The sequence below is a fragment of the Myotis lucifugus genome, unplaced genomic scaffold, assembly GCF_000147115.1.
Source record: "Myotis lucifugus unplaced genomic scaffold, Myoluc2.0 scaffold_178, whole genome shotgun sequence".
Taxonomy (NCBI): domain Eukaryota; kingdom Metazoa; phylum Chordata; class Mammalia; order Chiroptera; family Vespertilionidae; genus Myotis; species Myotis lucifugus.
Window position 1 is genome coordinate 2,639,150 of NW_005871226.1, and position 12,632 is coordinate 2,651,781.

Consider the following 12,632-nt stretch of genomic DNA (forward strand, 5'->3'; position numbering starts at 1 on the left):
TAATATACCTTGGCCACCTCAACCCTCAGAAAAATAGTCCAATTCTCCTCAGGTTTTTCATACTGAGCTGTTATAAAACATGTAAATTCTATGAGTGTCGAACACATTGGAATTGTATTAGGCATGTTTGTGTGAATATTCATGCAAACAGACTCAAAACAGCTGAAATTCATGTTGGTGCCTCCACGTAACAGACTCAATTTTGGTAATAAGCTTAAAAAGGCATTGGGATAACAGCATCTCTGAAAATTTTATGCTAATTATATATTTTTTAAATTTTGCTGTGCATTTTTTTTTTTACTTTTAAATTTTTAATCAGGAACTGGTAGATATCTTTTAAATCACTAAGTCCAGTTCTCTTGATTACATATGTGATGAACCTAGTGATACATCTTAGAATTTGGGGGAGCTTTTTAAAACTTCAAACATTGCCGAAACCGGTATATAGTACAGTTCAGTTATTCAGGTCAAACTTGAATATGCTAAGGTCTCAGGTTCGATTCCGGTCAAGGGCATGTACCTGGGTTGCGGGCACATCCCCAGTGGGAGATGTGCAGGAGGCAGCTGATGGATGTTTCTCTCTCATCGATGTTTCTAACTCTCTATCTCTCTCCCTTCCTCTCTGTAAAAAATCAATAAAATATATTTAAAAAAAAAAAACTTCAAACATCTAGAAATACTAGTATATAGTACAGTTCAGTTATTCAGATCAAACTTGAATATGCTCAGTTTCTGCAGCAGGGCTTTTGTGCTGCAGCACACTTTGGAAACAAAAGACAAATGAGAACCAAACTGGATTTTTTTTTTTTCCGGTAGAAATAAATGCTGTTGTGGGTTTAATTGTGTCTCCCAAAAAGGTATGTTCCAGCTCTAACCCCTGGCTCCTGTGAATGTGACCTTATTTGGAAATAGGGTCTTGGCAGATGTAATCAAGTTAGGTAGGATGAGGTCATACTGAATTTGGTCAGCCTTAATCCAGTGTCTCCTGTCCTTGAAAGAAGAAGGAAATTTGACTTCTGGGTATTTATCTGAAGGAAATGAAAGCACCATCTTGAAGAGAAATCTGAACCCCTATGTTCGTTGCAGCATTTTTGCAAAAGACAACCGAAGTTGTCTGTCAGTGGATGAATGGATACAGAAAACATGGAACGTTATTCAACCACAGAAAGGAAATCCTGCCTTGTGCAATAACATGGAACTTCAGGACATTGTACTAAGTGAAATAAGTCAGAGAAAGACAAGTTCTGTATGATCTCCCTTATATGTGGAATCTAAAAAATGTTTCATAGAAACGGGTGGTTCCCAGGGTGGGGGAGGTGGGGGAATGTGTGAAGCTGGTCAAAGTATACAACCTTCCAGTTACAAGATGAATAAGATCGGGGAATCTAATGATTCCCAGAAGACTGCATGATGACTAAGGTTAATACTGCATTATACACATATATCAAATCACATCATACACTTCAGTGTTTTGTGCCATGTCTCTCAAAGCAGGGGGCAAATAATAGAGAAAAGGGCGCTTTGGACACACACAATGTCGTGAGACAACAGAGGCATGTATAGGTTGGAGTGATAGGTCTTTAAGCCAAGGGACACCAAGGATTGCCAGCAGCCACCAGAAGCTGGGAGAGGGGCATGGAACAATTCTCTGGAAGGAGCCAACCCTGCTGACCCCTTCACTGCTGATTTCTGGCTTGAACTACAATAATACATTTCTGTTGTTTTAAGGCACTCGGTTTGTGGTAATTTGTTAGGATAGCCGCAGGAAGTGACCAAATGTTAATGTAGAGAATTAAAATCTAGAAATATGACCCCCCTTATAATTTTATAAAATCACTTTTCCCCCTAAGATTGTATAAAAGTATAAAGGGGTGTAGTAAGGCATATCCCACACACAGATACAAATCATGAAGGCATTGTTTAATGCAATTGGAAGGAGAGAAATGCTTTGGCCTCTAGCTAGAGCCTTGAGGTTTTCTTTTGCTCTTTTTTTTTTTTTTTTTTTTTTGGTTAAAAAATATGTTTTTATCAACGTTAGAGAGAGAGGAAGGGAGAGAAGATAGATAGAAACACTGATGAGAGAGACATCCATTGGCGGCCTCCTGCACACCCCCTATTGGGAATTGAGCCCACAGCTGGGCATGTGCCCTGACCAGAAGTTGAAACCTGACCTCCTAGTTCATAGGTTGATGCTCAACCAATGAGCCACACTGGCCAGACCTTTTGCTTTCTAAAAAAAGTTCCTGAAAATGAATGCATTATGCTTACTTTTTTTAAAAAAGAAAAGTTCACAATTCCTTTGCCCACTTCAGTGAAATGCGATAAACACTGACTTTAAAACCTTCCTGTGTTTCACAGATGTTCCCAGAAGACTGTGGGGTTTTTTTAATTGAATGTATAGGGGTGACATTGGTTAATGGTGTATAATTCTATAACACATCAACTGTATATTGTTTATATTGTTTTGGGTGTTCACTACCCCAAGTCAAGTTTCCTTCCATTATCATTTACCCTCCTATATCCTCTTCTACCTCCCTTTACTCTCCTTCCCCTCTGGTAATCACCATGCTGTTGTCTGTGTCTATGGGGTCTTTTTTGCTTAATCACTTCACCCTTTCACCCAGTCCTGCAGCCCCCCTCCCCTCTGACAGCTACCAGTCTGTTCTCTATCAGAGTCTGTTTCTATTTTGTTAGTTTATTTTATTATATTCTACATATGAGTGAAATTATATGGTACTTGTCTTTCTCTGACTGGCTTATTTCACTTAATACTCTCCAGGTCCATTCATGCTGACCCAAAAGATAAGATCTCCTTATTTTTAATGGCCAAGTAATATTCCATTGTGTAAATATACCACAGCTTTTTTATCCACTCATCTACTAATGGGTACCTGGGATGCTTCCAAATGTTGGCTAATGTAAATAATGCTACAATGAACAAAAGACCCCTAACAGCTACAGCAATCTTGAGAAAGAAGTACAAAGTTGGAGGAATCATGCTACCTGGTATCAAAGTATATTACAAGACCATAGTAATCAAAACAGCCTGCTACTGGCATAAAAACAGACATACAGATCAATGGAACAGAATAGAGAACCCAGAAATAAATCCAGGCCTTTATGGTCAATGAATATTTGACAAAGGAATCAAAAACATACAATGGGGTAAAGATAGTCTAAGAGAAATGCTTTGGCCTCTAGCTAGAGCCTTGAGGGGTTTTTTTTTTTTTTTTGCTCATTTTCTTTTTGGTTAAAAAATATGTTTTTTAAGTGAAAAAAAAAAAAAAGAAACTAAACCACCTTCTTACAACATACCCAAGAATAAACTCAAAATAGATAAAAGACTTAAATGTAAGTCATGAAACCATAAAAATCCTAGAGGAAAACATAGGCAGTATTATCCCAGACATTTCTCATAGCAATATTTTCCCCTGTTGGGCAAGGGGAAAAAATAAACAATTGGGCTATATCAAACTCAAGAGTTTTTGCACAGCAAGGGAAAAAAAAAATCAGCAAAATGAAAAGACAGCCACTGAATAGGAGAACATATTCACCAGTGATACATTTGATATTTTTAATATTCAAAATTTATAAAGGACATATAAAACTCAACACCAAACAAACAAACAATGCAATTAAAAATGAGCAAAGGGCCTGAAAAGACTGAGGTTTTAACTATCAAGCTAGGAGCACGTTTTGCCATATCCTGAAATGCAACAAAGAAACTCGGGGAGGCCTCAGGAAACAGCCAGTGCTCTTCTTCCTCAGATGAAGAACCCCACTGGGGTTGGTTCCTTGAATAACAAACACGTGCCCTGCCTCAGCTTGACCAGGGGGGGACTTATTTCACTTAGTATAATGCCCTCAACTTCCTAAAACGGCCTGAGGGTGTCATTTCTAATACAGTATATAGGAGGCAGGAATATAGCTTTTATCTTTTCCTACTTCCACACACAATTCTGGACACTGAGGAGCACAGCTTGCTACTAAAAAACACCACCACACAAGAATGCCCAGCCCCAAGAAGGGTGGTTTGATGTGGACCATCACGTTTCTGGAAACAGACCCAGTGGAGTAGCAGGGAGAGAAGTTCCTTGGACTGAAAAACTCAACTTGGCCAATTTCTGTGTGTGGTGGAGCAGTAATTCCAGCTTCTCTGGAATGACAGATGCTCAGAACGGACGGGGCCGTGTTGGACCCTCGGTCTCTTCTTCTCTGCACGCCGGCAGCCAGTTCCTCAGCTCGAGTTCGCTTGAGGAGGGGACGCTGAGCTAAGTGAAGGTCTGCAGCTTCAGCGGGTAGTCGAAGGCCGGGTTCTTGTAGGCCACCAGGTGCGCGTGGGAGCACTGCCTCCGGCCCCGCCGGCAGAGGCACGCGGACAGCACCAGGGTGCTGACCAGCAGGAGGCCGCCGGCGGCGCACAGCCCCGCGAAGATGAGCACGAAGCTGGGCTTGGTGGTGAAGGAGGCGCACGGCCCCCGGCGGCCCGAGGCCTGCGGCCGGCTCAGCCCGGCCCTGTTGGCCGCCTGCACGCACACGCGGTACGTGGTGCCCGGCGACAGCCCGTACAGCGGGTGCTGCCGAGCCGTGGCGTAGATGTCCCCCACCGCGGACTGGTTGCCCGGCCAGCCCTCCGCAGAGTAGCGCACCTGGTAGCTGCGCACCACCGAGTTGGGGGCGCACCAGCGGACAAGCGCGGACGTGTCTGTGATCTCCGACACCCCCTGCAGCTTGGGAGGGTCTGGGACGGCGTCTTCCTGGCTGAAGCCGGGGCACTGGCACCTCAAGCGCCTCTGCAGCTCCGCGCACGGGGTCTGGAGGTGCTTACAAGGGTGGTAATCGCAGGCCACGCCCTGGGGAGGCGTGCTCACCTTCTCCCCCTTCCCCTCCTCTTCCTCCTCCTCCTCCTCCTCCTCCTCCTCACTGGAGTCGTCCAAAACCAAGACTGGAATTCCATCCTCGGAAGGACTTGGGTGGGGAGCCTGCGGGGTGGCCTGGGTCGTGCCGGGGGATGCTCAGCGGGTTCCGGGAGGCAGGGAGGAGACCACGATGTTTGCTGGTGGTGAGTGGGAGGGAGGCAGCTGAAATATTAGGGTCCAGGACATGCGAGGCAGTAGGTTCGTGCTCTGTCCAGGCCGGGCTTGCAGCGCTGGAGTTCCTGGGACCTGCTGTAGAGACGGTAGTGGAGGCAGCGGCCCCCGCCCCGCCAGCTCGTGAGGGGGTGCTCACAGGGTGGGAGGGGGCCTTGGTGACAGCTTGAGAGGAGGGGGCTGTGCTCAGCAGCGGGGTGAAGGGACCGGGGGTGGAAGGCGTGTGGGTGGAGCCCGCAGAGGAGGGTGGGCTGGAATCACGGAGGGTGGTGCTTTGGTCCCGGGGGCACACACTGGGCAGCTGGGACAGCGCCAGGGGGGCGGGGAAGGCCCCGGGCGATCCTGCGGCTGGTGCGCACACAGTGTCCGCTGCCCTAGGGGAGAGGTCAACCGGTTAGAACAGTGGTTCTCAACCTTCCTAATGCCGCGACCCTTTAATACAGTTCCTCATGTTGTGGTGACCCCCAACCATAAAATTATTTTCGTGGCTACTTCATAACTGTAATTTTGCTACTGTTATGAATCGTAATGTAGATATCTGATATGCAGGACGTATTTTCATTGTTACAAATTGAACATAATTAAAGCATAGTGATTAATCACAAAAGCAATATGTAATTATATGTGTGTTTTCCGATGGTCTTAGGCGACCCCTGTGAAAGGGTCGTTTGACCCCCAAAGGGGTCGCGACCCACAGGTTGAGAACCGCTGGGTTAGAAGGTACTTGGCATTAAGGCCGTTTTCTGCGCTGGCCTTTGAGTGCTCAGTGCAGACAATCCCTCTTGCTTAGCCTTGTCAACAGGAACCCCATGGGACGGGGTAGACATGCATCACCTCACTGACCTCAGGGTGACCTGTGGAGGAGGCTCCCATGAAGCAGAAGAGGAAAGGGAAGCTCAGGTTAGCAGGGCCAGCAAATGGCAGCGCCTAACTGCGGGGGAGCGCCGCGAAGGGCTGTCCAGATTCTCCGAGTGTTCTCACCTGGCTGCCTCCTGGCCACCAGGACTGGTCACAACACTCAGACTGGCTAGCGTTTTCTGAGTGCTTGCCACGTGCCAGGGACTATGGTTAGCACCTTACGTATCAGTGAATTCAATCTGCACCACCTTATGAGGCAGGCACTGTTATCCCCATTTTACAGATGAGGAAGGAGAGGCCCAGACAGGTTAAGTAATGCAGCAAAACAAACAGTGCTAAGTGGGGCGAAGAGCCTGCACGCTCAGCCTCTTCATTAAAACCAAGTGAGACCCTTCGCTGCAAAGGGCCTGGGTGCTTGTCTTTGAAATCAGCATGAAGGGGAGAAGAGGACAGACTGCGCCTCACTTGTTTCCAGGCTTGGGTTGGAGGTGAGAAAAGAATCCCCGCAGGATGGGGGGATGTCTCCCAAGGTAAGCTGGTGGAGCTGGTTTGAGGGAGGTGTTCCCAACCCACATCCTTTTCTGGTGGCCGACCCGGGCATGGCTCCCACTGCAGACAGCTCTTCCAGCTAAGAGCCAACGAGAAGTCTTTGTAGGACTTCTGTCTGTCCCACAGGAGCTCTGTGAGCCTGCTGGCCTTGGACTGAGCGATGGAGGAGGCCAGGCTCCATTTGGGGGGATTCAGGGGAACCCAGCGGTTAAGAGCACAGTTTTGGATGAAGATAGATTCTGTTTCCTCCACCCAGAAGTTGCATGAATCTAAGCAAGTAGCTCCCTTCCTCGGGCCCCAACCAACTCATCTGTAAAATGGAACAATGACAACACTGCTTTGGCAGAGACAAGCCTACTGTTCATTTAGCCCATTTCTTTTTCCTACGTGGCATACAGCTAGACTACATTTTCCCAGCCTCCCTTGCAGTTAAGCGTGGATGTGAATGGAAGTGATGAGCCCTACCTCCTGATCTGGCCCATTAAAACCTCCCATGTCTGTTCCTCCATGCTCCCTGCCCCTCTGCGTTCCTGGATGTGACTGCCTGGGGGCTATCCACCCTGCCCTACATTGCCAACCTGCCCAGCCTGCTCTTGTGAGCCAGACTTCAGCTCTGGGAGGCTGACCCTCACCCCTCAGTCACCGATTTTGTAAATGTGTTACCTGCTTAGGATAGTCCTGTTTACATCCATGAGGAGCCAGGACAACTCACAGCTGCAAGTGAGGGGGTTGCCAAAGAGGTTGATGGATAGAACCTGGGAGGAATGCAGGGTCCAAGGAGGGAAGGAACTCAAGTTGCAGCTGAAATACACAGAAAATAAATTAGGGCAGGCTTTTGCAATCAGGTCAAAACTGTTCCCAGAGTCATAGTGGTGTATGGAAACCCATTCTGTCAGGGATTAGGTGATCTCACTTTGGGCAAAACTCTTAATGACCTTGGACTTTCTTTTTGTCATCCTTTCACAGATGAGGAAACTGCTCTATAAAGGTGTTAAGTAACTTGCCCCAACTCACACAGCTGATAAGTGGTGGAGTCAGGATTGGAGCCCAGGCAGTTTGGCTCCACATCTTTTGCCTTATACACAATGTTGCATCCGTCAAAAGCTCAAAAGGAGATCTGGGACAGAGTTATCACTCATCAACATATCACCACGACCAACATTATTATCACCACTAGAGGCCCAGTGCACAACATTCGTGCACTGCGGGCGGCGGGAGAGGTGTGTGTGTGTGTGTGTGTCCCTCAGCCCAGTCTGCAGCCTTTTGCAATCTGGGAGCGCTCAGGGGATGTCACTGCTGCAGAGGCTCCCACCACCACTGCTGCGCTCGCTGGCCAAGCCGTCAGCCCGGCTTCTGCATTGAGCGTCTGCCCCCTGGTGTCAGTGCACGTCATAGCGACCCGTCATTCCACCATTTAGTCTATTTGCATATTACCCTTTTATTATATAGGATTACCATCACTGTCACCAATACATCACATTACCAGCTTCATTACAATCACCATTGCCACCATCACCAGCACTTTCATCATTACCATTGCCTTTATCACAACCACCATCATCTGCACTAATGTTATAGAGCACACACCGTGTGCCAGGCACAAAGTGCTCTGCATATTCTATCTCCTGTCCCTTTTGACAAGCCCCGAAGTGAAGTACTCTGGTTGGCTCTAGAGCTAGCAGAGAAAAGAGAGAAGTGGTTACTCTGAGAGTGATGATGGGGAAAAGTGCCCACTTCCCAGGTTCCAGTATGGGTTCCCAGGAAAGGAGGTGGCCTGGGGTCATCATCACAGGGACACTGTCCTTCCTGTTAGGAGTCAGGAAGGAGGTGGATATAGTGACACTTCGGACATCAACAGGCCAGAAGACACCAGCCCTGGGTCCTGACCACTAGTAGGACCTTTCTACCCTCTCATCTTTCTTTCTTAGACCCCTGGAAGGGCTGACTCCCCACATAGAGAAGCAGATGGATGGAGAAATAGAGAAGAACCTAATGCCCTCATCCGCTCTTCCACTGCAGGTTTCTCATCTGGGCTTAAAGGAAACCTTACATGCATGAGAGTTTGGGGTTTCAGTATTACTCTGGACAGCACTGAGTTGCATGGTTTTCAGGCTGGATGGACTATCTGGGACCTGCCCAAGATACCATCCAAAGGATGAGAAGAACAAAACCCCAGAGAGGACCCGAAGGAGCCACGGGAAGAAAATTAAAGTCTGGTAAGCTCTATAAGATAGTTACACCGATTCAACATAGGGGAACAGGCAAAATCCATCCATGTGACTCAGAAGCACTTACTTCTGCAGCAGAAGGAGCTGGAGGCGAGGAGTGTCTTGGAAGATGTGTGTCTGGACAGAGGTGAGTGCTAGGGAATCTTGACAATCCAGTTGTTGCAGGTCAGAGGTCATCTTGAAAATGTCCCCCTCCAGGCTCCTCAGCATGGGCATCTTCCTCAGGTAGAGGGACGTGAGCTTGGGCAGGTCTCCCATCCACCTCGGCTGAACTGAAACACAGAGGGGAAACGGCTCACTACCCAGGAAGCCACCAACCTAGGAGGCTGGCAGGGTAGTACGGAAACACCAAGAGTGACAAAGTCAGTTGTGAAGTCATTGCTGAGTATGGACACAGTTGGAAGCTTTAGGAAGCTCAGAACTATGGGCTATATCACCTGAAAGACCAGTCCTTCCTTCCTTTTTAGCTGAAGCAACTGAGGCGAGAGAGGAGAATGATTGGTCCAAGGACACACAGCTGGGAAAGGACAGGGCCAGAACTTGAACCCAGGACACTGTCTCCAACTCTGCCGCTGCCCTGCCCTCTTGCTAAACTCCACACAGAAATACCCCCAACTTCACCCCGATGGCTACCAGGAGTGGGGAAATATTTGAGAAAGGTAAGGAAGGAGGAGAGAAGGGCAAGGTGGAGGAGGCCCTCCTAAACGTGCCCCTTCCCCTCTGTGTCCAGTTCTCGCTCTTGTCTTCCTTTGTCTGTGGTGGGACAGGTGATTACAGACACATGAAGGGTTTTTAAACATAACAAAACCAACCTTGTGAGCCAGAGTCAGAACACACCAAGGAGAGGAGAACTGGTACTCTCACCTCCCTCCTATGTCTTGTTTGAAGGGTCAATAACTGCAGCAGAATTTTAGCCAATCAAGTAGCAGAGTCCCTGAATTCATCCCCAGAGCACACGTTGCTTCACGGAACTGCCTGTTTGCTTCTGATCAGCCCAAAGCAATGCATCCACTCCCCCATTCTACCAGCATCCCCTCACTCTGCTGGGTCGCAGTAGAACCGCGTGGCTGAAGGTTTGGGCTCTGGGCCCAGAATGCCTGGGTTTAAATTTGGAGGCACCACTTAATGAGCTGTGAGACCTCGGGCCAGTCATTCACCTTTCTGAGCCTTGGTTTCCTCATAGGCAGCACCGAGATAATACTGGTAGTTCCCTCCTCTTGGGACTCAAGGAATTAACCCCCGTATGGCGCTTGCAACAGGGTGCACGTGGCTCAGGCAATCTAGGCGGGGTTCTTTATGAGCAGCCCTGTGAGCGACCCCTCCAAGAACCCGGTCCCGGGAGCACCTGTACAGCCGCCTCTGAAAACTCGGGCGCCCAGGACTCACCCTGCTTGAGGAGCGTGCCGCTGAGGTCCAGGACCTCGAGGGAGGCCAGGGGCGCGAAGGCGGCGTCGGCGATGTCCCCCTGGCTCAGCGCGGTGCCGGAGAGGTTGAGCAGACGCAGCGCGGGGAAGCAGGCGAAGGCCCCAGGAGGCAGCGCCGGCAGGGGGTTCCCGGCCAGCTCCAGCGCGCGGAGGCTGCCCAGCGCGGGCCGGGCGCACGGGGGCAGGGCGGCCAGCTGGTTGTAGCTGAGGTCCAGCGTGTGCAGCCCCGCGGGCCAGCCAGGGTCCCAGCGCAGCGCGCCGATGCGGTTGTGGCGCAGCGTGAGCACCTGCAGCTGCGGCAGGTGGCCCAGCTCCGATGCGCTCAGGGCGCTCAGCAGGTTGTGGCTGCCGTCCAGGCTGCGCAGCGCGCGGGGCAGGCAGCCCGGCAGGTGCTCCAGGCTGCGGTTCGCCAGATTCAAGGTCGTGGCCCCCGTGGCGAAGAGCCCCTGGCAGGGCGAGCCCGTGGTGTCGTTGGCCCCGCTTCCCCAGGGGCCCAGCTGAATGAGTCGGAAAAGAGGGACCCTCTCCTGGGGAGGCTCTGCCAGGCTCAGGCGCAGCGCTGTGGGCAGCAGCAGCAGCAGGGCCAACCACATGGTGCGTGGCTGGGGAGAGAATAACGTGACAGCGCATTAAATCCAGAAGAAACACCCCGAAAGAAGGGTAAATGTGCCCCGGGCTTGGAGGAGGAGCACAAGTCCTGGGCGGTCCCCAGCATTACCAGGTGTGCGGTGACTTTGGCCCTGTCATCTCCCCCAGGTGCACCGTGGCACCTCCTGCTCTTCCTTCTCCCAGCCATGCTCTTCCCTCTAATCCCCTCTCATTCTGTGGATGCTCACCCACAGGGACCTCCTGCAGAAGGCCTCCCTCATCCGCCCCATCTGGGCCTGAACCCCCCAGGACCCCTATAACCCTATCCCATGAGCTTCCGGAGGGAAGGGAACTTGCCCTTTATCGCTGTAAACACCCCAGGTGCACAGACGCTGCTACAAACATGCCTATTAATGATGAGCATGGGACTTGAGGAAGATTTTGTCAGTCCTAACAGAACTCAGCTGCACCCATTTTCCCCTTAGATCTGCCCAGCCTCAGAGGTGAGTCCTGCCTTGCATGTGACTCGGTTTGCAGGTCACATTTTAAAATAAGTTTTAGGGTCTCTTTCTTGGGAGGGCCCTCAGGGTTGCCGTCAGGGAAGCAAGGAGCCCCCAGACAGCTGCGATACTTGGAACCTGAATCAAGCCTTTCCTGGTCCTCCTTGGTCCCCACAAAAGCCAAGGCTCCTGAGGTCAGCCATGCCCGGGAAGGGGGGTGGGGGGGAGGCGGAGGGAGGCGGGGGGATGACTGAGAGTCACCAGCTGAGGAGTTTCTGGGGTACCCAGGATTGCACAGGGCAACTGGGAGATCAGGTAGGGGGTACATCAAGCAAAGCTACTTCCAATCAAGCCTTGGCCTTGACGTCACTCCTTGATATTCCCCCATTTCTGTAGCTGCGTCTTCCTGCCCCAGCTACTCTGCTGACCACTAGGTCTCTAGGCAACCGTCTAGACCTCCCTCTTGCTATGTTGGAGTCCAAGCAGTGAGAAAGAGCCGGAAACTGAGGCCAGTAATCCCTGCCTCCAGCAGGGTGTCCTACTCACCAGAAGCTGTCCTTTGGGAGTGTGGCACTCGCCCTTTTGTAGTCTTCACTGTTGTCTTATAGATCCCAGGAGCCAGTGACTTACACAGCAGCTCAACTTTGAATTCCAGAGGGAGGCCTGTTTCCCAGCTGCCCCTGCCCGTGCCCCCACCTGCCCCAGGCACTGAGAGGGCCTGAGATAGCTCGGTCCCTGCACGCCTCTCCTTCCTCACTTTGTGGTCTTTGGCCAACACCCTAAGTGCCTGTCTCCTCCTCCCACTCTGGGACGGGACCAGCCCCTTTCCTGGCCTGGTTCCTCCTCCTAGCCCTCCCCCATCTTCATCTCACCTTACACTGCCTTCCCAGGCCTGAGAAACAGAGGAAGTCAGCTCTCCCTGCCAAGGTGAGGGCTGAGGGCTGATGGTCAGTGAGGCAGAGGTGACCCTGTCACCTCCCAGGAATCTGATCCTCCTGATAGGTGGTTTCCACTTCCTGGGATGCCTGGAGGATGAATGGAGAGCTGCTATGAGAGGAAGCCCCGTGGCCCAAAGGAGGAAGGTACTCTAGTCCATAGGAAGGCCTGCCGAGATTCACAGGGGAAAGTGGCCAGAGAGGGGTCTTCCGAGGAGTCTGGGAGCCGGGGCAGGCTCAAACCGGATCCAGGCGTCTCCAAGAAGAGTTCGTTTGGTTTCTAGGGGGCCCAGTTCAGTGACAGCAGGGAGGTTTGTTTCTCCTAAGAGGTGGGAAAGATACAGATAGAAATGCAGAAAGAACATTTCTGCCTCATGGCAGGGGTCTCTGATCCCCGTCACCAAGAGCCCCAGGTCTCCCTGAAGCCCTGGTGACCTGGCATGAGTTTTGTTTAGAGCAG

General features: G+C 50.7%; 1 protein-coding gene across 1 annotated transcript; it reads right to left on the reverse strand.

Annotated features, from left to right (window-relative positions):
- Positions 1 to 4,271: 4,271 nt before the first annotated feature.
- Positions 4,272 to 10,742, reverse strand: LRRN4 (leucine rich repeat neuronal 4). Its single transcript, XM_023760309.1, is given in 5 exon segments — positions 4,272 to 5,004; positions 5,006 to 5,464; positions 7,161 to 7,298; positions 8,793 to 8,997; positions 10,112 to 10,742. Coding segments are annotated over 5 exon segments (2,166 nt in total).
- Between the last annotated feature and the right edge of the window lie 1,890 nt (positions 10,743 to 12,632).